The sequence below is a fragment of the Camelus bactrianus genome, chromosome 23 (assembly GCF_048773025.1).
Source record: "Camelus bactrianus isolate YW-2024 breed Bactrian camel chromosome 23, ASM4877302v1, whole genome shotgun sequence".
Taxonomy (NCBI): domain Eukaryota; kingdom Metazoa; phylum Chordata; class Mammalia; order Artiodactyla; family Camelidae; genus Camelus; species Camelus bactrianus.
Window position 1 is genome coordinate 31,220,263 of NC_133561.1, and position 27,860 is coordinate 31,248,122.

At 41.8% G+C, this 27,860-nt stretch overlaps 1 protein-coding gene across 1 annotated transcript; it reads left to right on the forward strand.

Annotated features, from left to right (window-relative positions):
- Nucleotides 1–3,632: 3,632 nt before the first annotated feature.
- Nucleotides 3,633–27,860, forward strand: LEMD1 (LEM domain containing 1). Its single transcript, XM_074352090.1, has 5 exons — nucleotides 3,633–3,714; nucleotides 4,568–4,690; nucleotides 7,463–7,533; nucleotides 25,947–26,023; nucleotides 27,104–27,860. The coding sequence occupies exons 1-5, from the start codon at nucleotides 3,633–3,635 to the stop codon at nucleotides 27,297–27,299; spliced, it is 549 nt and encodes a 182-aa protein (XP_074208191.1). The 3' UTR covers nucleotides 27,300–27,860.

Sequence of the window (27,860 nt, forward strand, 5' to 3'; positions counted from 1 at the left end):
GATTCCCCTCTTTGCGAACGGTTATTGGCAATTGAAACTGCAAATCTACTATCTGCTCCCCTATGTAAATTGCATTTACATTTAAATTGTGCATTCTTCCAAAGGATGGGGTTAGTAAATAACAGCAGATTAAACTTGAGGAGAGGAAATTGTGCCCTGCGTCAAACCTGAGACTGAAGTGACATCTGGCTTTTACTATTTCCGTTATTTCAGTTTAATAACAGCATGTGGCATTAAGGGAAAAGAAATTGGATCTACATTTTAATGAAAGGAGGAAGCTCTCAGGGTTTAGATACCTTATCATCTTGAATACCTAGTCGATTGGCAATTAAAACTTGTTTCCCTGGAGAAATGGAATAAAATATCTTTGCAGCCATGGAGAGAATAAAACAAAAAACAAGCTAATGACCAGGACTTCACAGATAAAACCAAGGGAAATGGGTGCTGTAAACATCAAAACCAAGTATCGCAGGGTTCCACACAGCACAGGAATTCTTAAACAGAATAACACTGAGAATAGAATCATGGATATGCTGTTGGAATCATCAAGAAAATAACTTCAGACAGAGTGGTTTTGCACTTAATAGGGGGCTCAACCCAGTCAGATCATCGAATTGAATCCTTTGTCAACCTAGCGTGTTTTAGCCTCGGAAGTCTGATCAAGAAAATATTTTAGGAATGCCTGTTTCATCCCAGTAGTCTGTTTAAATGGAAGCGGTTCCACCTGCTGGCTGCTCTTTTGTTGAAAGCAATTCTGGGAAATGTAAATAAAATGCTTGTGCATCCTAATAACCCAAGCCTATCATTTATTTGCTTTGATTGCAACAAATGTGTCAATTTTCAGAGTCTTTGTTTGGTGAATCCAATGTTTGGATGCTGGCAAATGTTTGCATTACATGTTTGTTTGGAAACTGATGCTCTATTCAGAAACTCTGGAGCCATCGCCCTTGGAACCACAGCCTGGGATCACTCAATGAGCCTCCCTGACCATGCACGCAAAGATGTTCAGCCCTTTCCCAGAATCTGGAAAGTGTTGAAATGGTAGAGTCCCATGGGCAAGTGTAAATGAGACAGAGTTGCCTGAGAAAGAGACTGGATGTAGAAATTTTCTGAGGGTAGGGCTTATGAAGGGTTAGAATAATGGAAAATATTTATATAGTATTATGTGCCAAGCACTTTATGTGTATCATAACTCAGTGAATCCACGTAACAGCCCTCTGAGGTGGGTACCATTGTCATCCCCATTACAGACAAAGAAACCGAGACACAGTGAGGTTAGTAACTTACCCCACCCAGAGTCACCCAGCTGGTGAGAGCCAGAGCTGGGATTTGATTCCAGGCAGGCTGGCTCCACTGTCCCTTTAACCCCTTCCAATGATTCCCTCCCACCCCTGGTATTTAATTAAGGCATTGTGTTTTCACAGAGCTACATTTTGTCTTGCAAAATTGTTTTAAAAGTCTCCGCAGTCTTTTTTGAAATACCCAAGCTAATAGTCTGAGAGGACTTCCCTTAGACAAAATAAAGCAACAACAACCAAAACCAGCCTTCTGCAATATAGATAGTAAAATCCGTGCCAGAGGTCTGACAGGAGTGTGCAGAGGATGAAACGAGATGATAGGAGAAGCTTTGAAAAGGCCAAACCATCCAAATTCTGCAACCTATTATTTATGTATATGCGATACTACTGATCCTTATTCCTAAATGAGCAGTTCCTTAACAAGTTAATACAGGTTTCTTTCCACTTTCCCATTTTCCCTAGAGTCTATGGCCAAATTACCCATCGACTACTGTGAGTCTTTTGATGATGGCCTAGACGCTTGAGTCTGTTCGATTTCTCCTTTATTGTCCCAGTTTCTTGGCACCGTTTGGCTTGGTAGCAGCTCCTTCTCACTTCCTGTGCATAATGATAGCTTCCCTGCATCTCTTGACATTTTCTCATGGCAGTCTGCCTATGAAGTCGACAAGTGCCGCGTTCTGTTTGAACTCAGGTTAAATTAATCATCTGACTTTCACATCAGCCTGTTACCGTGGGGGTTACTGATGTCACACTGTCAGTATTATGATTAGCATAATATCTAACAGGCAAAAAGGGATGGGCTGCTGGTGGGAGCCCTTGGGTGAAACTCACCCAGCTTTAGTAGCCAACCCAACTGCATAGACTTTAGACAACCATGTAAACCGGTAAGTGGATTAATCACTCAGTTGGATTCTATTTGAGTATTTTTCTTCCATATGTGTGTTCCCTCTAAGCAATTGTCTAGTGTCACTTGAAATTGATGAGGGCTCTTTTGGAGGTTATTTTGGGGGAAGGTAGCCGAGCAACAGACAGCTGTTCTCCAGAAGAAGTGTCACAGGATCTGCCTAAGCTAGCTTCCAGTTTTAAAAAAACCAAAAATTTGAGGTGCATTGTCCTTTTCCTTCATAACGTTAGGTTGTTTGCTAGTGGCCTGAATGAGTCAACTCAGCTTCCCAAACACATAGAAAAGAAGGAAACTGACATTTACTAAGCACCTACTGTGTACCAGAATGTGATTCTGGTCAAAGCATAGCTTTAAGGTGGAGAACTGGTAAGTGAGGCGTTCTTGAACAACCCTGTTAAACGTGACAGTTCACAGCTTTTTCTGGTTTGTGTACAATGTTCTCCCTAATTGGACATTGCCTGATCACCAACAAAGGCAAAGTCATTACTTAAAATTGGTCCAGGTCCTCCTATGCTGAGTAATTGTCTTGCAGTCATTTTCACTGCAAAATAAAAAGACTGGAAACATGATAGAAACGAGGTACAGTAAATAAACCCCTAAATTAAAAATTTCTGATAAAAGTTTTGACAGATGCATGTCAAACCTTTTAATGTCTTTTCAGGATTTTGTTAAGTGGTTGGAGGGGTCTGTTTGCGGGGATAAAGGCATCAGCAGAATAAAACTGATTGAACTTGAGGTTGTGCAGATTTGGAAAGCCATACCAAGACTGGGTAAATCTATATAAATCAATTTGTGTGCCAGAGAATGAATAGCTGACTTTTTTTCAAATGCCAATTCAGCAATTACAAAGTCTGCTGGCGGTTAATTAAAAACTACCATCTCGTTATGTTCAGAGCTAAATTACAAGTGTGAAAAGACTACTGTTTGCAGTAACTGAATGCTCCCTACTCTCTGTGCTCTCATCAAAAGGAGGGCAGGGATAAATAACTTTTATTTAACTCACTAAAAAAATCTCTCTCAGCTCTTTCATATTTAATTAACTTCTTATCTTCTCAGAGCTTGGGTCTTACTCAGAGTTCCTAAGCAGTAATGGAAATATTTGTTCATTTGGTGCGGAAGATTCCTTTTACGTTAGCTGAGTAGAAAAATCAGAAAAAATTGAACCGCAAAGACACTGGGAGAAGTGACACCCATCCAGAGCTTTGCGTCAAGGCAACTAAACCCGAAAGAGATTTATGAGAGAAAAACAGCAGAAAATGGTGGTTTTTGCCTTGTTACTTATGTACCTCCAAGTCTGGGGAGTTGTGGTTGTAAACACTTTTGTGGACTGGAAAATTTTAGTTCTCATTTATATGTCTGTCTTAATGAACTTACTGTTTTTGCTATTTCAAGGATTTCACTGTCAGAAAAGAGACCAAACTTTTACCACCATGGTGGATGTGAAGTGTCTGAGTGACGCTGAATTACAGAATGAACTTGGCAAGCTTGGATTTTCACCCGGCCCAATACTACGTACGTATGCAGCAAATATTAGAGTCTAGTCAATTATTACTTAAAAGCTACCTCCGAAGATTTAAAATTATTTACAATGGAAGGGATATATGCAATAAAAACCATTAAAATAGAAATAGGGAAATTGAAAAAAACGACCGGAAACCATAAATAACCCAGATCCTACTCATAGACTAGTAATTTTGATGCCAGAGAGAAAGGATTGGTTTTTTCCAATGGTGAAAAACTAGTTAATCTTTTTTTTTTTTTGAATTGAAGTATTGTTGATTTACAATGTTGTGTTAGTTTCTGGTGTAAAGTAAAGTGATTCATTTATATACATATATTCTTTTTCATTATAGGTTATTATATTGAATATAGTTCCCTATGCTATGTAGTAAGATCTTATTTTTTATTTATATTATATATAGTAATTTTGTATCTGCAAATCTCAAACTCCTAATTTATCCCACCCTCCTTTCCCCTTTGGTAATGATACATTTGAAAAACCAATTACTCTTGATTATATTACGCTGGATTTTTGGTTTTTCCCCATTTCTAGTATGTGCACTGTATTAACTATCTATGTACCTATTGTCCATATTCCCCAGAGACAGGATGTACGGCTTTGTCAGCCGTGTTCTCCGATGCATCCAAGGCCTGCCTCCATGGCTAATCCATAGAGGCCTCACCTTAAGTGTTTGTGGAAGGAAAGGAGTGAGGGGAGTAGTTGCGGGGTCCACCTTATTGTAAAAGCTGTAATTAGCCAATAATGAAGCATGCAAGCATGAAGAGCTAAGTTGTGAAATATGTTGAATCCAGTGAGCTCACATATACAAACAGCAACTTAACTACCCTCCACTTTCTTCCTCAGCTTCCACCAGAAAAGTGTATGAGAAAAAGTTAGTGCAATTGTTGGTCTCAACTCCCTGCACACTGCCTGTGGTGAACGGACCCAGAGACCAGGACAGAGCTCAGGACGATGATGACAGTGAAGGTACCATCAGAAGCTGTACTGCTAGGTAGCCACCATGCACTTACCCAGCCTTGTCCCGCACGACTTGTGCAGCCTTAAATGGTAGGCAGGGTGACCTGTGAAATAGCCCTGTGGCCTGTTTGCACACAGAGCCTGGAAAATAGGCCCCTGGGCTGCAAAAGGAATCTGTAACTCTGTATTTACACGCATGCCGGTGACTCAGTGGGGTGGGAAGTCCAGACACGTTCTCTCACTAACCAGAGCCAATTCTGTTTGATTTCTAAAACCGGAAGTTCTTGCAGGTAATTTCCATGTCTCCTTTGAGGTCTCAACCTCTGCTTTGCCTCAGTCAATAAATCTGACATAGTTCCTTCGGATTAAATGATTGCACATCCATTAAGAAAGATGAACCAGATTGTACCTCCCCAAAGTCCCGCCGTGCCTGCCGCCTTCCTGACTTAGTGGGAGCTGACCGCAGCTAGCCTTTTCAGGTCCTGGGGTGGGTTCCCTTTTCAGTGGCCCTTGCGCCCCAGGGGCACCCTTCTCCCACAGGGTGTCTAGTTTGGGCTCTTAGCGGGTGGGCTTGAAGATTCCCACAATGCATTCCAAGGCGCTTTCGTTCAGTAGATATTTTTTAGGAGCCACAGTAAAATAATAGGAAGTATCATTTATTGAAGGACATCAATGCATTTGTGGCCTAATACGCATGGTCTCATTTAACCTTCACAACACTTAGCTGAAGTTCAGAGAGGCCTAGTGACTGGCCCAACATAGCTGGGAAGACACCCCAAAAGATAAACATCCATTAGAATGTACCATGAAGAGCAAGGTCCGTCTGTCTTCATCACCACTGTGTGTCCAGCTCCTAGAACAGTACTAGGCACGTGGCAGGAATTTGTGTATGTTGCACATCCCGTGACAGAAAAGTGATAGAACTGAGCGTTGAACCCAGGTCGGGCTGTCATAAGTGTGTTCTTTCTACCACAAAGTCTACTCTTCTCATAATTCCTACTATGAGGATGAACACATGACATTCTTGACAACGTCTGATCTACAAAAATTGGCAATTTCATATAAGCGTTCAACCAAAAGTATATATAAAAAGATACATGCCTGTGGCCCTCTGAAAAGTCCCCTGTAATGTCTGGAGGTGGCACAGGCCCTAAGAGCATCCCCAAGAGTCGGGCCCTGCTGGCCTCGTTTGGAAAGGGCAGCAGGGTTTAGGGGCAGACCCCACTGGCCCTTGAGCGGAACAGTTAGCATGGGGGTACCTCAGGACAAGTGGCTACCCCAGACCCTTTCTGGTTATGGGATGTGTTCAGAATCTTGATCCAGACCTGGGGCTGCCTCTGTTCCCTGCCCTAGATAGGACCTGAAGGGACTAGACCAGCCCTCTGATGAAATGCAGTGTCAGACTAGAAGATTCCAGAGAGGAAAGCTGGTACGCTTACTGCTCACGACAGCCCAGGGCTGCAGGTCAGAGCTGCATAACCAAGCTGTTGTGGTCTCGAGCCAAGCCATCCTGGTTCCCAGCATGCAGCCCTCCACAGAGGTGCATTTATGCTAGGGCTCGGAGAAAACCGGTCCTTTGGTTCATAAGCTTTGCTGTTGCTTTAGACTGTCCACCTGCTGCTAGCCAACTAAGGAAATCAGGTCAGAGGTGGAAGCTCTGGTTCAGTCCTCCTCTTGTAACGCAATTCTGTGATGTCAGTGGCCAGTGGTTAGAGCAGGTAGAAAACCTGCTTCTCGAGGCCGGGTCTGAATTGACACTTGAGTTTGCTCATTGGAGGAGCCTCGCAGATCCTGGTGCCATTAGAATGGAGGGGTTGACATGGAACTCATGGGGTCTTGTGGCCATCCAGCCTTGGGCATTTCACAGAAACACCTAGTCCCGGGGTAGGGTGGCGGTGGAGGGGGCGGGGCCATTCCAGATTAAGGCTGAGCATTAGGTCATCCCGGCAATGAGTGGATTCAATTTTTCTCATCCCCCTCGCTGTTTTGGCACTGGGTAGACATTGCTTGAATGATCTAACCTCTTTTCTAACTGCCCAAATATTTTTGACTTGAGGAGCTCAGTTAAAACCCCCTCCATTAAGAGCTCTGCCAAGTGTGCCGCAGCACCCACCTGCTCCAGGTCAGTCAGAATGCCTCCCCCTAGGCTGAAGCCAAGGGTGGATTAACAACAACTTTTTCTGCTCCTGGTGGTTCCCCTGATTTTAAAGACTTTTAGCACAGGCCTGGCCTTCCCTTCCCCAGGTGCTTCTTTGGATACAGAAGGAGAAACCCTCCTGCCCTATCTTGACAGTCAGGGATGCATGAGGCTTATAGCTGGTTTGAAGGGACAATGATAGACTGAAAACAGCCGCCCAGCAGCTCAGACTCCGCCATGTTACTTCCCTCAGAGGCGTACAAATATGGTGGCCTCCCCAGTAGGAGCCCTCCCCGCGTTCCCAGGGGAAGATCTTGTGTGTCCCACAAAGGCCATGGCAGAAATGCTCTTTTCCCTCAGAAGGGCAAAGTGAATTTTCTCCCCCTCACAAAAATCTTTCCTCTATTTTTTTGGTGGGGTAGGTAATTAGGTTTGTTTATTTATTTATCCTTAGAGGAGGTCTTGGGGATTGAACCTAGGACCTCATGCATGCCAAGCAGGTGCTCTACCACTTGAGCTATACCCTCCCCCTAAAGCTCCCTTGCCCTATGACGTAAAGTATCCCCTCCTACAGTTGCTGTGTATTCCCTTTGCCAACTCGTATGTTCTCATGGCCTATTTTCCTTTTGTTTCCCACGATCCAGAGCTTAATGCCACTATCATTTTGAAAGGAAATATCATACTCTCATCAGAAAAAAACAAGAGACCCCAAAAAGTATGTACAATTCTAATGCATGAATACTTTTACACATATATTAAATATAGGAAATAGCGCTTGTCATGGGGATAAGGAGAGAGCAAGTCACTACATTCTGTTGTAATGGGAAAAGTCTAGTTTTTAAAAGCTCATTTTTAATGCAGGTTTCTGTTTTGTGAAACTTTTCCTTTTTAAAAAAAAAAGTTGGGGGGAGGGTATAGCTCAGTGGTAGAGCACTTGCTTAGCATGCATGAGGTCCTGGGTTCAATCCCCAGTACCTCCTCTAAAAATAAATAAACCTAGTTACCTCCCCACACCAAAATAGTTAAACAATATAATAATAAATAAAACATAAAGTTATTTTTTAAAAATTAAAAAAAGATTTTAATGGAGGTACTGGGGATTGAATCCAAGGCCTCACTCATGCCAAGCAGGCACTTTACCACTGAGCTACACCCCCAACCCTGTTTTGTGGAACTATTTCCACGTTCCAGCACAGGGCCCGGAGTAACAGTGTCTTCCTGCTCCTCCCTGAAATAGCAGCCACCCTCCCTCCCCTCCAGCTGTTGTCCCCTCTCTCATTTCGCCACCTGTGGTCACACATAGACCCACAGTGAGCCTGGAACAAAGGTGAGTTTCCTGTTCCCTCTCTCCCAGACACTGAGGTCTGGCTTCTACCCTCATCACACTGAAGCACATGGCCTGGGCTGTGAGAGGAACAGGTTTGAGGGTGAGGTCTAGCTGGCCTAGAGACCCTGCCCTTCCACTTACTAGCTGCGCCCGACTGTAATCAGTGTAAGCCTCCTAGCTCAGTTTAACAGCAGCCCCCACCGCGCAGGGTGGCCGGGAAGGGAGAGGCTGGTAAATCCCTTAGCTTAGCGGAGGACACCACGCATCATTAGCTGACATAATGAACTCCAAGACGTCACGGCTAGGGACTCTTTCAGTCTTCTGCGCCCTCTCTCGGCCGTGTCTTTGCCTCCCACTTCCCACCTCTATGTCATGACTCCACCTAGACCTCCACACAGACCCCTGTCCTAGGCATGGGTCTGCATGTCCCACCGCCTCCCAACACATGTTGTTTATAATCAGGAACATTTCCAAGATTAGAGAGATGTATCTATGCTTTTCCCCATGGTTACATCCCAGCATCTCACACTTAGGCTCCAGGACCAAGTTCATTTCCACACACTCCAAACCTGCATTTGTGGCTTCTCTTTATCTGGTTGGTTTCGCCGCTTTCCCACTGTCCAAGGCCTCAGAGTTATCTTGCAATGCTCGCTCCCCACAATTCCTCACATATAAACAGCTGCCAGGTCCTATGGATTAGAATTAGAAGCTTTGAAAAAGTATCGCTCCTTCTCCTCCCTCTGCTGTTATCCTTGCCTGCATCCATATACTTTTTAAAAAATTCGAGCAGTTGCAAAATCTTCCTAACTGGCCTCTCTTTAATTCTGGTTCAGACCTACCAGCAGAGATTGGATCATGTCGTTCGTTTACCTGGAGACTTTAGAACAAGATGCAAAGTTCTTTTTTTTGGTTTATATTTAAGTATAGTCAGTTACAGTGTGTCAATTTCTGGCATACAGCACAATGTCCCAGTCATGCGTATATATACATATATTCATTTTCATGTTCTTTTTCATTAAAGATTATTACCAGATCTTGAATATACTTCCCTGTGCTATACAGAAGAAATTTGTTTTTTAAAGATGCAAACTTACTATACACCATGAGGAGACTCCAGTATCTCCTGTCACTTCTCCTCCCCCACCATCCTTGCGTCCAAACAGTACTTACTTGTTTCTGCACCTCTCACACTTTCTTCCCACATGCCTTTGCCTCAGCTGTTCTTTATGCCTGGAGTTCTTTTCATTTTCCCACCCCATCCCCGTTTTTCTTGTGGTTAAAATCCTGTGATCATGTAAGGAATGTCTCAAAGGCCAATCCTGTGCATCCCTTTACAATTGCCTTTCATCCCCTTCAGTGGCTGTCACGGGTTCTTGCATACAGTAGGAGCCCAAAGCTCACCCCATCAAATCTACCAAACAGCTCTAGTGACAAATAGGTAAGTTTGCTAATATGACCTAGTATTTAGACTACTTGCTGAGTTTAAAGACCAAATGAAAAGAACCCTCCAAATAAACGTTCCCTCAGTATGCTGTGACTTTAGCTTCCCATTTCAGCAGAATTCAGATCTGATGAAGGAATTCTGATATCTCATCAAATTTTCTAAAAGAATTTTTTAAATCTTCCAAATGGCTCATTAAAGGAATCCTTCCCATTCACACTAAACCTCGTTTGCACAGGAAATCCTTTTGTATAGTTCCTGCAAAGACGTTTACAGGAGAAACAGCAGCTTGAGTATTTAAAACACATGAGGTGGGACCAATACCCTTCAGTCTTTGCTTTACGTAAACCCCAGATAAAACCCCATCAATATTTTGAATTGGCAATAGAATTAAATAGAAATTTTGTGATGGCATAAAATGCTTTGATCTGAAGGATTTACGTAAGCCATTTGGATTCTCAGAAGGGCCCCAAGACACCTGTTCAGCTTTAACTCTGAAAGTAAATGTAAATAAGCGCTACATTTCCATGTAAAACGTGGCAAAAAGCGTGTTCACTGAGACACTTGTCTAACACCATAGACTTTAATTACTTAAGAGCAGTGGTCTGTACCTGACAGTCTAAGTACTCACAAAGGTAGCATTTGCATTTCTTTGAAACACCAATGAACACACATTTTCCTCTCATTTTAGTAGGCTTCTAGTGGAATGCAAACCACTTTGAGATTTGGATTATGTCATTTCTGGACATTTTTTTATACTGTAGGTGTGTGTGCGTGTTATGAAATCCCATGTGCGGCCCGTTTGATGTGGTGATTGAGACCACCAGGAAAGCCAGGTCAATATTTTTATTTTAATTTTTTTTCATCAGATAGACTGCACACAGCTTATGCATCCATTGATAGAGAAGGCAGTTAAACCAATGTGTGTAATTCAGATTCTAAGTCTCCTTCTCCCGAAGAGGGAAAAATAGGGCTTGGGGGCAGTAGCGAGGCAAAATAACCTACAGTGAGGTTGCATAAAGTGAGGTTTGAGTAGGGTGACTGTATAATTTGTCATCCCACAGGATGCTTTTGCGAATGAAAGACTGACCAGGAGGGATGCTGGATTAACAGGAGTAAAACAGGACTGTCCTGGCAAACCAGGACGTAACAGTTACCCTGGACTTGGGAGTAGGTCCAAAGGGTGAAGTGTTCATGCACCCCTGTGTGCCGGGGCTGCTGCATCCCGTCCACAGAGGCCAGCGGGCCCTGGGAGCTGCGTGCTCCCAAGCGCTCCTGGCCCCAGCTGAGGGTTTCCTTCTCTCCCTGACACAACACGCTCTTTCCTGCCAGAATCTCAGCTCATTCAGTTCTCCCAGCCTGGAGTGCCCTCTTCTCATCTTGCCATCCATCCTATACCTTCCATGAGGAGCTTCTCAAAATGTGTTCTGTGGGTCTGGACCTAGGAATCTGCCTTGTCAGTCGACCCCTACTCGCACCTTCTGCTCAGGATCTTTTGCTCTAGGTTGTAAAATTTTGAGGGTAAAAAAAAAAAGTTAAATTTTTTTTGAGGGTAAAACCTACATCTGAAACCTTTGTATTTGATTCAATACCAGGCATATGGAGAGTGGTGGGAGTTACTCAGTTGCTGTTAGTGGAACTGAAAGGAGCCTCTGCCCTATACTGATGTGGATGATTTGTCTTTCTGGCCCCCTGTTCTGTGCCATCTCTTAGACATACCTTAATGTATTCTCTTGAGAGACGGTGCTTACATCACAGTGAATTGATGACCATCCGGGGAATGACTGAAACAAAGCTTCCACCCCTGGGTCTCAGCCTGTGAGTTACCAATTATTTGTCACATACAGGGCCTTGTGCCAGACCTTCTTGAGGAAGCAAATGGTGCAGAAGGAGTCCTAGCTCTTGTCCTGAAGAAGTTTAAGTTGTGCTCTGCAAGCAAAGAATATGTGTATTGAAAATAGACTCGGGAGGGGTAGGGAAGGTATAGCTCAAGTGGTAAAGCACATACTTAGCATGTATGAGGTCCTGGGTTCAAACCCCAGCACCTCCTCTATAAATAAATAAATAAACAAACCTAGTTACCTCCCCCCTCAACAAAAATAAAATAAAATAAAAACTCTAGAGTCAGGCTGCCTGGGTTCAAATTCCAGTCCTACCACTAACTGGGACAAGACACATGCCCTCTCTGGGTCTTAGTTTCCTCATCTGTAAATAAGGGTAATAATAGTTTCAACTTCATAGAATGCTGTGAGGATTAAGTTAAAGTATGTAAAATAGAGTAGTGATGACACATAACAAGAGCTCTCTAAGTATAAATAAGAATTATTCTTATCATTAATATTATTATATAAGAAGGATGATATTTAATTACCTGTAATACAAAGCAATGTACTTAGTGAAAAATAATATAATGGAAACTGAATCTTTGGTATTGAACTCCTAAGTGGGTACCTACAGATATATTTATATAATTAAATATACAGAGATAATTAAAGATTGTTCTCTAAGCACTGTGTGTTAAATAAGGCAGATCAGGCTCTTCAAAAAAAGTGATATGTGTCCCACACTATATAGGATTCCTTCTTAATCTTATGTTTAAATCTGTCCCCTGCTTCTTCACACATTTTAAAAAATAATTTATTCTGAGATAATTTCAAACGTAGGGAAAGTTGCTAGTACACAGAACCCCATATCCCAGATGATCCCGTGGTTACCTTTGACCCCATTCGCTGTGCGTGTGTTGTGCATGTGTACCCTTACCACTGTGTCTTTCTGAACCACTGAGAGGAAACTGTAGACATGCAGAAGGCTCAGCTCTCTGTCGTGTATTCTGCCTGCCCCCAAAGGGTGCTTTCCCACATAACCACCACATACATCCCAAATAAGGAAATTCACGTTGGCTCAACAGGACCATCCAATACTCAGAGCCCATTCAAATTCACCAACTGTTCCAATAATGTCTTTTGCCTTTTGGTCCACAGCCAGTCAATCCAGGAACACGTGTCAGGTCTCTTTAGCCTCCTTCAGTCTGGAACAACAGTGCCTCAACCTTTCCCTGTCAAATGCCCGTGACTATTTCAAAGAGCCCAGGCCTTTCATTCCACAGAGTGATTTTTCTTGTCTGGTTTTTCTTTTGACTATTCATAGAGGCCACGCAGCCGGGCAGGAATGCCCCAGAAAAGATGCCGAGCTCTTCTCGTGAGTCATGCCAGGGAACAATGTCATTCTGTCCCATGGCTGGTAATGTTAACCTTAATCACCTGGAAAAGTTGGTGTCGGTCAGGCTTCTGCATAAAACCATCATTTTCCCCTTTGGAATGGAACAGTATTTTGTGGGGAAATACTCTGAAATGACAGCAATATAGCGTTCCTCCCCCAACCTCAGCCATTAGCTCAGCGCCCAGAAACGACTGCCTAATTCAACCCGCATTATCATGGTGGCCCATTGAGATTTTCCATTTCTGTTATTTCTTCTAAATGTATTAGTTGCTATTCGACTGTAAGGAAGACTTTCCCTTCTCCCTCATTTATTGATTGATTGATTGGTTCATTTCTGTGTTCAGTCATTCATTCATATTAGTGTGGATTCATTGACTTTTCATTTCAGTGGTTGTGTTGATTATTTTATTTCAGTGTTGACATAATTATTTTAATGCTCAAAATGCCAGATTTGGCCAGTGGGAGCCCCTTCAAGATGGATATTTTGTCCTTTTGGCATGTCCTCACCATTCCCTGAGCATTTCCTTAATTTCTGGCACTAGTGCTTTTTCTGCCCTGGCCGGGCTGATTCTTTTTATTGCAGGATGATACTCAGAAACCAAGATCTAGGCTTTCAGTGATCTCATTGCCACTGGGGAGTGATTGCTTCTAGACTCTCAGTGGGTAGAGCTAGAAAATAAATGTGTGTATATAAGTACACATACACATAAGTATTTATCATTATTTTTGTATTTCTCTCTGTATAAATTTTAAGCCACAAATCCATATCGATCTCCACTTACAATCCAACATTACAATGTACTTTCTAACCTTCCCCCTTTCTGTGTTTGAAAGTCACTTCTCTGACAATGAGAAACCTGACTTCCATTATCCTCAGTATATTTACATTCTTGCTCTATTTTCTAACGTTCTCGGTGTAAGCAATCTCCCAGTCGTAATAGCCAGTCCTTCTCTGCATAACCCCCATCATCACTTACGTGACCTCTGGACATGCCAACACCTCCACATGGCTCTCCCCTCACTGCCTCCCTTCCTCGGACCCAGGGCACACTAAAGCCTCCTTGCTGTCCCCTCCCCTACTGCCTCTGTTCTGCAACCACCAGGTACCCCAAACTCCCTCTCCATATACACAGCCCCCTACTCCATTTCTTTGGCCTCCAGGCATGCTGACACGCTGTGTCCATGTCCCCTCTGCCCGACTTCCAGTGCAGGGCATGCTGACATTCAAGGAAGGGAAAGAAAGGGAGAGAAAGCTTCATGTCTCTTTTTCATTTCCAATTCTGAGGTCTCTTTCAATGTCTTTGTGCCAGAACTTTAATAGGATTTTTACTCTCTGTGTCTCAATTGCTACTATTGCTGATAAGATAGCATGTAGGCCTGTAATTGGCAAGCGTAGGGTCTACCCCAAGTGCTGCGGTCAGAAGGCCCAGTGCACCAAGGGAATGTACGTTAAAGGACTACCGTTAAGTGTGTGGTCTGAGCTGCATGTAAAGATTTCAGGAGACCTGATGTTAAACGTCTCTACAGCAGCTTCTTAATTAATTGAAAAACATCCTTATTCCCAGCAGGAGCTGTGTATTCCAATTGGGTCAAAGTGAAGAGTAAATTACATATTCTATAACTGCTTAATAAGCCCTTTGTTCTTACCTTTGACGTGTGCTCACAGGAGCTAAATGTCACCCTTACAAGGAATGTAATTTAACATTCTTCTTGTAAAAATACTGACCTCCTGGTAGATACGCTTAAATGTGCCTAATAATCAATGTGTCTTTGTCTTATTGATTACATGCTGAGCCTTTCTGTGTAATAGAACCTAGTTTTTTGAAATATAAGAGAAGCAGAAAGAGATAGTCAAACCAAACTCTGATTTAAATGATTCTAAGATGATAATAAAGTTAAACTTATTTTCATAAAACTGGATTATAATCAGGAGTGGTCTCTTTCTATAGGAAAAAGATGAATTTGTTTAGGAAACTCAGCTTTCCTTTCCTTTTCATCTAAGAATTAGTGATTTTAGCTAATTTATCATTTGCATTATGGGTGTAGATATATGTATCCATGTTAGGGAGAGGAGTTTCCTGCTGTAACTCTCACATGAGGACCCCTGAGTTATTTTAATCTCAGGGCTCCATGAGCACCAGGCACTATTCATCACACTTCATGCATCCAGGCATGATTTACTGTAGGTAATTATTGATCATAGAATTTCCTATCTGCAAGGTTTCTTGAAGGAGGTTATATGGTTTATCTTATAGATGGGGAAACAAACAGAGAGGGGGTATGCCTTTTCCAAACCGTAGAGTTGGAATTAAAATTGGTATAGAATTCCAGTTTCCCAATTTCCATTCTAGTGCCCTTTCCATGATAACAAGCTGCCAAAAGTGGGTGGAAAAACAATCAGGCACCGAAGTAGTGAAACAGCGCCCCCCAGTGTCTCTCTTCTGGGTATCGCAGAAGGACTCCAGGATGTCTGCTCACCCCTGCAAGCAAAAGGCTTGCTTTCTGATGATTGCTTTGTAAAAAGAGTCCGCAAGAGGCACTTATTGATGACCCTTGCATTCACACATTAAAGCCACGTTTCGGAAATCAGCTGGGTTAAAGTGGACTGATATATACGCATATGGGTACCTGGAATTTTCCTAAGTAGATAAAAAAAATTCATACCTGAAAAACTTTTTTTTTTTTTTGACATTCTATTATAACCTGTCTTCTGCATCTGAAAAGGTATAAGAATTACACAATGAGCAGTTAGATTCCCACTCCGGAGAGTAAAAAAAAAAAAATCATGGCTAACTCATTGAAGACCTCAGTGTATCCCTCCCTGACCGTGTTCCCTTCCTTCCTTTCCCCCGAGGTAACCAGTAACCTGGATCTTCTACTTTTCATTCTTTTCCTTTTCTTCACAGTATCCACAGACTAGCTTAGTTTCTCTTGATTTTGGGTTGTATTTAAATTACACAGCACAGCAACCTTCTGTAACTTCTCTTTATCATTCAGTATTATGTTGTGAGCTTCATCCAGTATTTGAGCTCTAGTTCATTCATCTTTACTGCTATTTAGTTACTGTAAAAATATATTTATCCATTCTTAATTATTGAACATTTGGGTTGCTTTCAAGTTTTCCTAATACAAGCAATGCTGCTACAAACATTGTGACACGTGAACATTGTGTACCTGAACCTTTTTCTGGCTGAATGAATATCCCTGGGGGTGGAATTGCTCCACTAGTCATGGAATCAAAGGACATATCCCTCTTCAACTTAACAGAGCGTGCTAAGTTGCTCTACCAAGTGGCTGCACCATTTCACGTTCCTACCAGCAATATATTCAGAGCTCCATTGTTCTAAATGTAACATTGCCAGATTTAGTTTTTGTCAATGTAGTGGCTATCAGATGGCATTTTATTATGATTATAATTTGTATTTTCTTATTACTGATACATTGAGCATCTTTTCACGTTTGTTGGTCATTTGTGTTTCCTCATCTCTGAAATGCCTGTTCATGTGTCTTGCCCATTTTTCTATTAGATTATTTACCTTTTTCTTGTTAATTTATAGGAGCTCTTTATATATTTTGGATACTTAATTCTTCGTCAGCCATAAATGTAGAACTTACTTTCTAGTAGTTTGGAGTTATCTTTTTTTTCTTTTTTGAGACTTTTTGTTTGTTTGTTTTTTGGCAGCAGTTTTAGGCTCATAGCAAAATTGAGAGGAAAATACAGAGATTCGCCATATAATCCCTCCTTATACACGTATAGGGTCTCCCATTACTAACACTGCCCCCACCAGTGGGCTTGTATTTTCACCCTTTTCTTGGTGTCTTTTTTGAAAGTGTGATTTTTAAAAATGACTTGAAACTTAACAGAAATTTTCCAACCAAGAATTCCTGTGTGGCCTTCACCTAGCTGTACCAATTCTTAACATTTCCCCCCGGTGTTTTATAATGTTATCTATTATTTTTTCTTGAACTAAATTGTAGAAACATGATGATCTTTTACTCCCTACCCAAAACTTCAGCCTACATTTCCTTAGACTAAAGACGTAAGCATATTCATAGTACAATGACAGGAATCAGAAAAATTTTAAATTGAGGATAATTCACTTAACATAAAATTTACTATTTTAAAATGAGCACTTCAGTGGCATTTAGGACATTCATGATGCTGTGAGACCACTGCTTCTATCTACTTTGAAAACATCTTCATCACCCTAAAATTAAACTGAGTACCCACTGGGCAGTTAGTTACTCCCCAACCCTCTCCTGGCAACTGCTAATCTGCTTCTGTGTCAATGGAGTTACTTCTAGATTTTTCATCTAAATGGAATTGCTCAGTATGTGATGTTCTGTGACTGGCTTCTTTCACTGAGTATAGGTTTTCAAGCTTCATCCATGTTGTAGCATGCATCTGTGTCTTTTTATGAGTGAGCAATATTTCATTGTATGGATATACCACAGTCTTTTTATTCATTTATTCACTGATGGACATTTGGATTCTTTCCATGTCTTGGATATTGAGAATAATGCCACTTTGAGCATTCATGCACAGATTTTTGAGTACTTGTTTTCAATTCTTTTGGATATATACCAAGGAGTGGAAATGCTGGGTCATATGGTAATTCTACATTTAACATTTTTAGTAATGCTAGCTATTTTCCACAGTGGCTGCAGCATTTACGTTCCTACTACCTATGTACGAGGATTCCAATTTCTCTATATCATTGTCAACACTTCTTATTTCACACCAACTTTTTTTAATAGCCATCCTGGTGGGTGTAAAGTAGTATCTCATTGTGGTTTTAATTTGCATTTCCTTAATGGCTAGTGGTGTTGAGCACCTTTTCATGTGCTTACAACCTATTTGCATATATTCTTTGGAGAAATGTCTTATCAGGCCATTTACCTGTATTTTAACTAGCTGGTTTGTCTTTTTTTGTTGTTGAGTTGTAAGAGTTCTTTCCATATTCTGAATATTAGACTGTTATCAGATAAGTGACTGGCCAATATTTTTTTCCCAATTCTGTTGGGTTACCTTTTCAGTTTCTTGCTGATGTCTTTTGATGCACGAAAGTTTTCAGAAATTTGATTATGATGTGTCTTGGCACAAATTTCTTTGGGTTTATCCTGTTTGGAATTCATTCAGCTTCTTGAATCTGTAGATTTATGCCTTTTGCCAACTTTGGGACATTTTCAGTCATTAGTTTTTCAAATATCCTTTTTAGCCTGACTTCATCCTCCTCTGCTTTAGGGATTCTGATGACACACATGTTAGATCTTCTATACTAATCCCATAAGGCCCCGAGGTTCTGTTTTTGTTTCTGTTTTTGTTTCTGTTTTGTTTTTTAGTTAATTTTCCCTCTATTGTCTGGTTTGGATGATTTATATAGTTCTATCTCCAAATACATTGATTTGTTCCTTTGTCTTCTTCATCTGCTGTCAAGCCCTTCTAAGTAAGTTTTTTCTTTTGGTGGTTGAATTTTTCTCAATTCTAAAATTTACACTTGCTTTTTCTTTATATATTGCACTATCTGCAGAGAATTAACATTCGTTTCATTTGTTTCAAACATGTCTCATATTGTTCCTTGAAACACTTTGTGATGGCTGTTTTATAAACCTAGTCAGATCATTTCAATATTTGTGTCATCTTGGTATAGGCATCTGTTATCGTCTTTTCTCACTTGAGTTATGAGACTCCAGATCTTATCTTTTGTTTTAGCAGACTTCACACTCCACACTGGTAGGGAAGAGGGCACCAACTCTTTGCTGTCAGGTGGGGGTAGATATCCAGGTCCCCCCCAGGCCTCCATTGACACCCTGTTGTGTGTATGTGTGTGTGTGCGTGCCACCTTGCTGGGCTGCTGGGAGGAGGGCTCCCACGTGGCCTCCACTGACGCCACCCCCAGTGGGGAGGGGAGTTCTGATGCATGGAGGTGGAGTCCAAGCTTTCCATGTGCCTTTGTGATGCGGGTGGGACTTGCCGTTTGGCTGGAGTAGGGTCGTTACTGTCAAGGAGTTTACTGTCTTGTTACGTTGCTCCTTTTCCCTTCCTTTGTCCTTGACTTTTGTGGGGGAGGCTTTTTTTTCTGAACCCATTGGTGTTTCCAGGTTTCCAGGTCCTCCAGCACCTAGTTCAGGATATGCAAGGTAAAAAGAAAACCCGGAGCACTCATCACATGTCATTCCTCGTGTCCCAAGGTCCCCAGCCCATCTGCTTCTCACCACCTTTCAGAATCTTTTTATGTTTTGGCTACACTTAGCAGAAGAAAAGCGCATCTCTCCTGTCTTGTTCCCAGTACCATTTTTGAACAGTCCATCCTTTCTCTTCTTATCTGCAATGCTAACTCTTGTTATCAAATTTCCATACATGCATGGGTGTTTTTAAATGTACACAGGATTTGTTTTCCTCAAGTGTAGTAAGGTGACAGACAAGGAGACAAAAAAAGAAAAAATGCCTTTGAAAGAAGAGTTCATTACCTGTAGTTCCCAAAAGGAGTAGGTACATCATGCTTTGCAGGGCCACACGGAGAAGTACCAGGGTCAGACGGGAGGGAGGAGTAAGGGAAAGCCTGGCCTCAGCCCTTGGGTGTGGTTTTCGCAGGGAGGAATGGGTCAGACAAGGCAGGCATCTGAGGATTTGGCTAGTTTGAGTAATTTTAGTGGGCTTTGGGCTACAGGGGTGGTCACTAGTTGTCCAATATCTGGCCCCAGGGTTGATTCAGAGGAGGAGAATTGTGGGCTTGGTGTGTGAGAGTTAGATAGGGAGGTGGTTGGGGGTGTAAGTTTTGGATTTGTTGGTTTCCATATGACTTGCTTTACTATCTCTAGGAATTAGCTAGCTCCTTGAGAGGCAGTCTCTCCTGGATTAGCAAGGTCCCAAGATGTCAAAGCATCATAAAATATAGAAAATAAGAGCTGTGATGAATACAGTGTTGTTTCTAGTCTGATCAACTTGTCTAGCCTGTGCTAAGAGCAGAATGTCTTAACACCCTTAGCAAGCCCTTCTCCCACTTTGTTGTTGTTTTTAAATGGTGTCTTTATTTTACTTGTCCCTTTGTTTCTTCCATGTAAATTTTAGAATAAGCTTATCAAGCTCCATGAAAAATTCAGATTGGAATTTTGATTGAAATTTTATTGACTTGAAATTAATTTGAAAAGAGCTGAATCTTCACCCCGTTGAGTCTTCTGGTTCGTGTTCTTTACATTTATTGAAATTTTCTTTAATGTCCTTCACTGAAGGTCAGGCTCATCTTTTGCTAGCTTTCCTGGGTAGCTTCGTTACGTAGGCTTTTAATTTTTGTTGCTACTGGGAATAGCACTTTTTCAAAATTACATTTTAAATGGTTTGTTGCTAGTAGTTAGAAATGCAGTTGACTTTTGTATACTGATCTTCTAACAATGAAGTCTTTACAATTATAATCATTTTTCTGTAGATTCTTTTTAGTCCAGTTTGATTACTTTTAATTTCTTTTTGTTTTAAGGTACTGGTTAAGACCCCTTTATTACAATATTAAATCAGAGAGATAATAGTAGGAATTCTGTCATTGGTTTCTGATTTTAAAGAAAATGCTCTTAACATTTTTTCTCTGAGTATGATTTTTGGTGAAGGTGTTGGAAGGCACCTTTGGTCAAGTTAAGGAAGTTCCCATCCTATTCCTGGTTTGCTAGAGGATTTTTTTAAAAATCAAGAATGGAAATGATCATAAGGTTTTTAACCACTTTTTGTTTTGTTTTGTTTTTGTTAATATGGTACAGATTATTTTAAAAGGCTTTAAATTAATTCAAAATCATTACTTAGATTAAAAGAATGCAATGTTTTAAATGAGAGCTCTATTAAATGAAGGTTGAGGTTAAAAAAAACAATGAAGTTAAAGTCTGAAATTATTGTGAAAGCTTTTATTAACTTAATCATTTTTAGTCAATAAAAGGATTTGGGCTAACTCAATTTTAAAGAGCTCTAAATCAAAGAGGTTTTTTCTGCCTGTAAACAGGATCACAGCTGCCAGTTTGCTAAGTCTTTGGTAAAAATGTCTGATTCTACATATAGGCCTTTTCCCCAAAATTGCATGAGTGAATTAGAGTGATTGCAAAATGCAGTTTCCACATTTTCATTAGGAGGGAATTTCATCCCCACCCCAGGAGCCTCCCTGCCTCCTGACTCCCCAGAGTCCAACAGTAAGAAGTGATGGGAGATTAAGAGAAAGGAGGGGTGGGATTCCCTGCACACACCACCCCTTCTTGGATTGCCTGTCACTGCAGATCTCAGCCTATGACATTTCTGGCTAGCTTTGGGTCCCACTGTAAAATATTCTTCTGGTGGAAATGCGAACAAACTTGTATTTCTTTATGGACAAATATGAATGGCTTTAGTCAAGGTAGATCATTTTTTAACAATCAAATGTATTTTTGGATGAGTAATGATTTAATGAGAGCACAAAATGATTCTTGTTCTCTCTGGCTCTGGATATTAGCTCAGTGTTGTGTAATTAACCATAATACAGTACGACATAATGGCTCATACACAATCTACTTTCAGCTTCAATATGCCATACATAAATAGGCCAGAATGAGCACAAAATAGTCTACCTGGAAAACTCTTATTAAAAAGCCAATTCATCTGAAATATTTAAAAAGAGATCTGATGGCTACAAATGTTACTTCCACAGGAAATGAATTGATGATTAGATACTTTATCAGTTAACCAAAACAGCTTTTAGAAACATGTGTTGATGTATTTGTAATGATGAGTTTCCCCAATGGAAAGTTTCCAAACAAAACCCCAAAGACATATGCATTGGAGCCAGAGTATCTTGATTTAGATTACAGCTATTCCTTTCCCTAATTGTGTAATCTGGAGCAAATATTTTAGCTTTGTAAATCTTTACTTCTTCATTTATAAAATGATGACAATGATTACCTCTTAGAGTTGTTAGAAAGCTAAAATGAATTGAAGCACATTGAATGCCAAAGACACTAAACACTCAGAACATAGTATTTCTAATTCCCTTCCAGTAAAACAGCACTGTCTTTATGCTGTACAACATGGTGATGGTGAGCAGCGGCTCCGAGGCTGCGCTACCTGGGGGGGCACCTGGCTCCACTGTCTCTCCAGCTGTGTGACCATTGGCATCCTACTTAAATGCTCTGTGCCTCAGTTTTCTCATCTGTTAAAATGGGCATGATAAAAGCATCTTCCTCACAGGGTGGTACGATTAAATGAGTTTACTTGTGTAAAATGCTTAGTGTGGTGTCTGGCACACAGGAAATGCTATATAAATGTTAGCTAGTATTGTAACGAGAGACTCATGATGTATATGAGACCGTATACCTCACAACTATTACATCTATAACCACAACTGTTACCAGAGGCAAGTTCGTGTGCCTGCTGCACCATGAGGCCAAATAAACTGAAACATCGAAGTTTGGAGCAGAGAAAGGTTGATTGCAGGGCTGAGCGAGGCGGACGGGGTGGCTCATGCCCCCAAATCCGTGAACTCCCAGAAGGGTTTCAGCAAGCATATTTAAAGGCCAGGTAAGGGAGGGGGATCGCAGGATACACGATCAGCTCGTGCACAGTTCTCCGATTGGTTGCTGTCAAGGTAACAGGGCACTCACCACTATCAACCCCTAGGTGCCAGAAGGTCTGGGGGCCACGTGCTCTCGATCATCAAATAGTTAATTTCTTCCTGTTGGTGGTGGTTTTTAAGCATCTGAAAAACTCAGGAAATACACATGAGATTCTATTATCTGGGTACTTCAGAGAGGAGCTACAGCAGAGGATACGGGGAAGGGTCTGACCCACAGGGTCCTGCTGGGTTACAGGACTGCTCAGTAATATGTGAGTGGGTATACTTTTCTGACCTGAATGCCAGGAGTGTCTTGAAAGGGGTGGAGCAGCCAAGGAGGCCACACATTTCTCCACACTCAGCTGTGAATGCTATGCAAAAACAGCCATCTTTGCAGATTCTAGCTCGGGGCATAGGGAGAAAGGAGCAAAGATATTACATCTCCCCGTGGGTGCCATTTACCCTCAGTAAGCCATCGCTTTAATGAACACCAATATTTTTTAGTTCCACTGTAAATGGTGTTTATGGTGAAAATCATATTGCAACAGCATTAAAGGAACTTTTTAAAGATGAAAAATAAATCAGCTACAAGCATGCCACCGGACGCAAGAACTGGTTTCATTTTTTTCAATTTCCTCCTAGCTTCTGTTTATACGCATAGGCAGTATGCGTTTACACAGTTTCCTTTACTGTGTACATACATTTTTATACTGTTTAGTGTATTTAACATTAATCGATAACCCTTTTCCCTGTTACATAGTCTTTATAATTATTATTTTTATTGATGGCTGCACAGTCATGTTGATAGCCCGTAGTTACTCCTTTTTTGAAAATCAAAATGTCTACCTTTCACATACTGTAGGAGAACTCTGTGAATGCTAGTAAAGGAAATAAATTATAGAAGAAAAGGAAATCAAAGACCTAAACCTTATGGCAGGAGGAAAGGGAAGGGAGTACTTGATCGCCTAAGAGCTGTGAAATCCTATAATTTGATTTTGCAACAGATTTCTACCCCAATGCTTAAGATATCTGTTTTTAAGTTTAAGAGAATTAAAAAGAAGTTGCATGTGATGGGTACACGGAGGTTCATTATCCTATTGTCTACTTTTGTATATGTTTGAAATTTTCTGTAATTAAAAAGGTTTAAAGAAAAGAATGTGTTTATAAAAGATTTTCCCAACACCCCTGGAAGTAGTTTGAAGTGTCTCTTGGTGAGCAGGCTCCCACAGCCCACGTGGCACCTAGGGGAGAATTTTCAAAGTCCCTCTTCCTCAAGAGCCTTTGCTTCCTTCTTCCAGGAAATTGATATAGTGTGCAATGTCCATGCTGGGAACAGTGCTCCCCTGGGTGTGGTGTTCTTGTACCAGGCACAGCGACCACCATCTGCAGAGGTCCTACCCGGGTATCACTAAAGCACTGTTGAGAACATTTTCTTTAAGAAGGTAGGGCAGGGAGTAGAGGGGAAGGGGTGGAGGCCGTAGCTGATTCTTCATCGGTGGCCCATACTGGGGAGGGGGTGACCCGCAGTACATGGCAGTAGAGCAGACCACGCCCTCCTGCCCCGCCTTGGGCTGAGACCATCAGGCCTGCTAACACAACACACCCGGAAGGTGATGGTCCAGGTTCACTAGAGTTCTGTGTTCTGTTAGGGCGTCCTGACGACACTTGCTAAGACCAGGGTAACTCCTGACTCATCTGAGTGCCCAAGTGCCCCCTGCCTGTCCCACCCTCCATCACACCCTCTTCCGGTCTGTCTCAATATTCTTGTCAGAACGTCTCCTTCTGATTTTCCTTCTGGTTCTTGTTCTGTGCTGGTGCCGGGCAGTCCTTTCTCTGTCCGAGGCAAGTCCCATCTTCCGCTTATGTATTTGGGACTTCTCCGTGCCTGACTCCCATGTCCACAGCCGAATGAGGCCTCTGGCACTGCGACCGGCAGGTGTCAGGGGCTTCTCTTGTATTCAAGGATCCAGGACCTCTAGGAAGTGGCAGGCATGGAGTTACCAAGGACCCCAAATGGTAGATATTGTGGTTTGATTAAAGAGAAGTAGAAAATCAAACCATCAGGCTGTACACTTTAAATTTCTACAGTGATGTATGCTAATTATTTCAATAAAACTGGGGGGAAAAAAAAGAGAAACAGCTCAGAGAGATCCAACAGACAGTCTGATAAAGAAGAAGGAAGTCGGTGAGGATACTTACACCATCACCGTGCTCAGTGATGAGCCGTCTAGAACAGGGGTGGATGGTGTGCTGGTCCTCTCAGAAATCCTCACAGCCAGCATGGGGACCGGTACTCAGCAGCGCACTACAAATGTTTGTTGAATGAGTAAATAAAAGTCAATAAGTTAAGTGCAGAACATGTATATTAAGACTGAAGAATATAGACCAGGTGAGTGATCTGAGTGGGTAACAGTCATAAAGAAGACTTCTCATAGGAGGGAAATTATTTTTAGAAACTGAAGGGTAGAGAGGAGTCTATTGTCACGGTTCCAGCACAGAGTTCGATTGATAATACTGTGTGACCTCAGACAAGTTACTTAACCTTTCTGTGCCTCAAGTGTATCACCTCCAAAATGGAGCAATGATAGTGCCAACCAGATGAGGGCAGGGTAGTCCCGGAGGCCTCAGTGAGTTAATGGGAAATGGGACATGGAACTTGATAAATGGTGGTTATATCATCTGACACCCCGCCTCCACATTCCTAGGGGCCTCCTGCCTGGGCATTGCAGACATTTGAGGATGATAAGGCCTGAATCTTAAATATGAATGGACAATGAAGAAGAACCAGACATACGAGGAAAAACAGCAACATGAAATTAATAATAATTACCATTCTCACAATCATTAGGACCCATGTTTCTTGATGCTTACTATGCGCCAGGAGATGTTTTAATCACTTTGCACGTGTTAAATCCCTTAATCTTTACAAGTCCACTTCACAGGGAGGAAGCCAAGGCCTAAAGAGCTATGCCTTTTCACTTTACTGAAAAAAAAAACCCAACATGAAAGAAATCTGGGGGAGAAGAAAAAAATCATGACTGTCTCTTCTGCTCCTCTTACAGGCCAGCACTTTCATTTTCCTAAATTATTTTCTAGTCTTTGTTCATCGCCAACTTGCTTTTTAAAATAACTTTATTCTTTGTGTAAAAATGACTCAGGCTCATAAAAAAAGCTCCAAACAATAAAAAAAAAAAAAAAGGACAAATAAGAGTGCAAAAGAAAGAGGTGATATTTAAACAGAATGATGCTGGCATTCCGTGACCCTCATAACTGGTGTGTCTACTGTTCACGTGTGAGTCATCGAAGTAAAATGACTCCACAGAACTTGGATATTGTTGCTAATTGTTGAATAAAGGTAGACTTAAAGTTTGTGGTATGAAGCACTAAACTACCTGATATCTCAAAAATTTATCAGATTATATGATTTTTATAGAATAAAAAATTAAGTTATTTGTACAAAACATTGGAAACAATAAATTTTTTTAATGGAAGTACAGTCAGTGTACAATGTTGTGTCAATTTCTGGTGTACAGCATAATAGTTCGGCCAATTCTTCTTGATTTTTTTTTTCTGTTTATTAGACAGCCAAGGCTTCCACCAGTAACCCAAAAGCCCTGGATATCATCTGCCTGGATTGTAAAAATTCTGCAGGAAGAAGGTAATGCTGTTCTTAGCACATGAGGAGATATTATTGGCTTATGTAACCCCTGGGGAGAAAATGTTCATTAATCAGATTTCTGTGAAGGATTTGAGTCTGAAAAAATACGTTGAGAAAGGAGAAAGATTGGTGATACCTCACAATTTTAAAGCCGCTGGATGGGGCCTCGCTCTCTGGTTCATCACTCATGTTTTGAGACGCAGTAACGGGACGGGGAGGCTGAGGCGGAAGACATAAACGATGCTCAGCTTATGATGAGCCGAGACCAGAACCCAAGTTTCTTGATTTGTAGTAGTTTAGAGACGTTTGTTCCCATTTGTGGGCAAGGGGAAAGAGAAAACAAAAAAAGAGCAAGTAGGTCATTGAAATAAGAGCTCAAGACAAGACATTTTATTGGTCAGAATGTAAAGCATTCTGTTAAGTTCCCTAACTTCTGTGGGGGAGGGTATAGCTCCATGGTGGAGTGCGTGCCTAGCATGCACGAGGTCCTGGGTTCAACCCCCAGCACCTCCATTAAAGGTAAATAAATAAATAAGTAAAAACCTAATTACCTCTCCCTGCACCACCCCAGAAAAGAGAAAGTTCCTTAACTTCTGAATAAACGTCAGCAAATTTCCAGGATTAGACCTAGGAGATCCGAAAGTACCTTTCTCCCCTTTTAAATGCAAACATAAGCAGATTTCAAAAGCTGTTCCCATCTCCACCCTGAAAGGCAGTGCTCATACCTGTGAAGAGAGACAGGAGAGGCTCTATGTACTGATGCCCCCCCCCCATCAGCCTGTACCCATCCCCGTGGGGACCAGAGGATCTGTAAGTCCCTGAGATGACCTTGTGGCAGCACTGGAAGATGTTACACAAGGGGGAGATTTAAAAATGCTCTGTGGGGTTTTAGAGATCTCACGTCCTGGTGATCCCTGGTTAAGACTGCTGGTTGAAATCAGCATAGGTTATAAGTGAGTAGAGGGCTGCTCCCTAAAAGCCCCCCGTGGTTGCTCCCTTGGGCCCGAAGTCCCACACACTTTAAGGGGGCGCTCGAGGAGCAGCAGTACGCGCCCCTAAGAGCCACTACTGTTTTCACAGGTGTCCTGCAAGAGTGTCAGTCAGATTCAGAGAACGGAGCAACATCAGAGAGAAAGCCTACTGCATCATAAAGAGAGGAGCTGGGAACAGGAACCTAGAAACATTTCCAGTGGGCTTGAAGCTTGCTGTGTTTGGCATCTTCATCATTGTGATGCTTGTCTACATAACTGTGGAAAGGAAGCCGCTCTTTGGCTAAGTGCTTTAGAAGCAGAGTAACGAGCGCCTGCCTGAGTGTTGCTCCAAGCCCTCCTGCTTCAAAAACAACAGAGGCTGCTCCTAAGAGGGGGAACAGCCCCGCAGCCAGGAAGTCTTCCCTTGCTCTGTGCGGCTCGCAAGGATCTGCATCCGGGCTCAGCCAGGTGGGAGGAATGAGGGGGAGAACCAGGCACCTGTGTCAAAAAGCTTGCTAGTAGGAAACTCCCCGATCAGGTTGGCCATCATTAAAGGTACTTTCAAGTTTGTGCAGACCTCTTAAAAGGACACTGTGCCTGGTGTTTTTCTTTTTAAGCCATGGATCACATTTTACTCACTCTTCAAATTGTACTGGGAAAGGCCACAACAGGTAATTAATAAAAAAAAAAAAAAAGGAGTGTGGTTGGGTGAACACAGAGAACTGGCCAACATCATCAGTAATGAAAGGAAAACATTTGGAACGAGATGGCATTTTTGCCATTGAAACTTAGCAAGTTTTGAAAAACTGAAGGCCTGATGAGGGAGCGGTGCCCATGGCCCCTGGGAGCAGGCGGAGCTGGGTGGG

What these genes read in the sequence shown, in the direction of transcription:
- LEMD1 (XM_074352090.1), top strand. Translation starts at nt 3,633, where the DNA reads ATGGTGGATGTGAAGTGTCTGAGTGACGCTGAATTACAGAATGAACTT. An exon ending in TTCACCCGGCCCAATACTAC is followed by an intron (nt 3,715 to 4,567) that starts GTACGTATGCAG and finishes TTTCTTCCTCAG; the next exon opens with CTTCCACCAGAAAAGTGTAT. An exon ending in GGACGATGATGACAGTGAAG is followed by an intron (nt 4,691 to 7,462) that starts GTACCATCAGAA and finishes CCCACGATCCAG; the next exon opens with AGCTTAATGCCACTATCATT.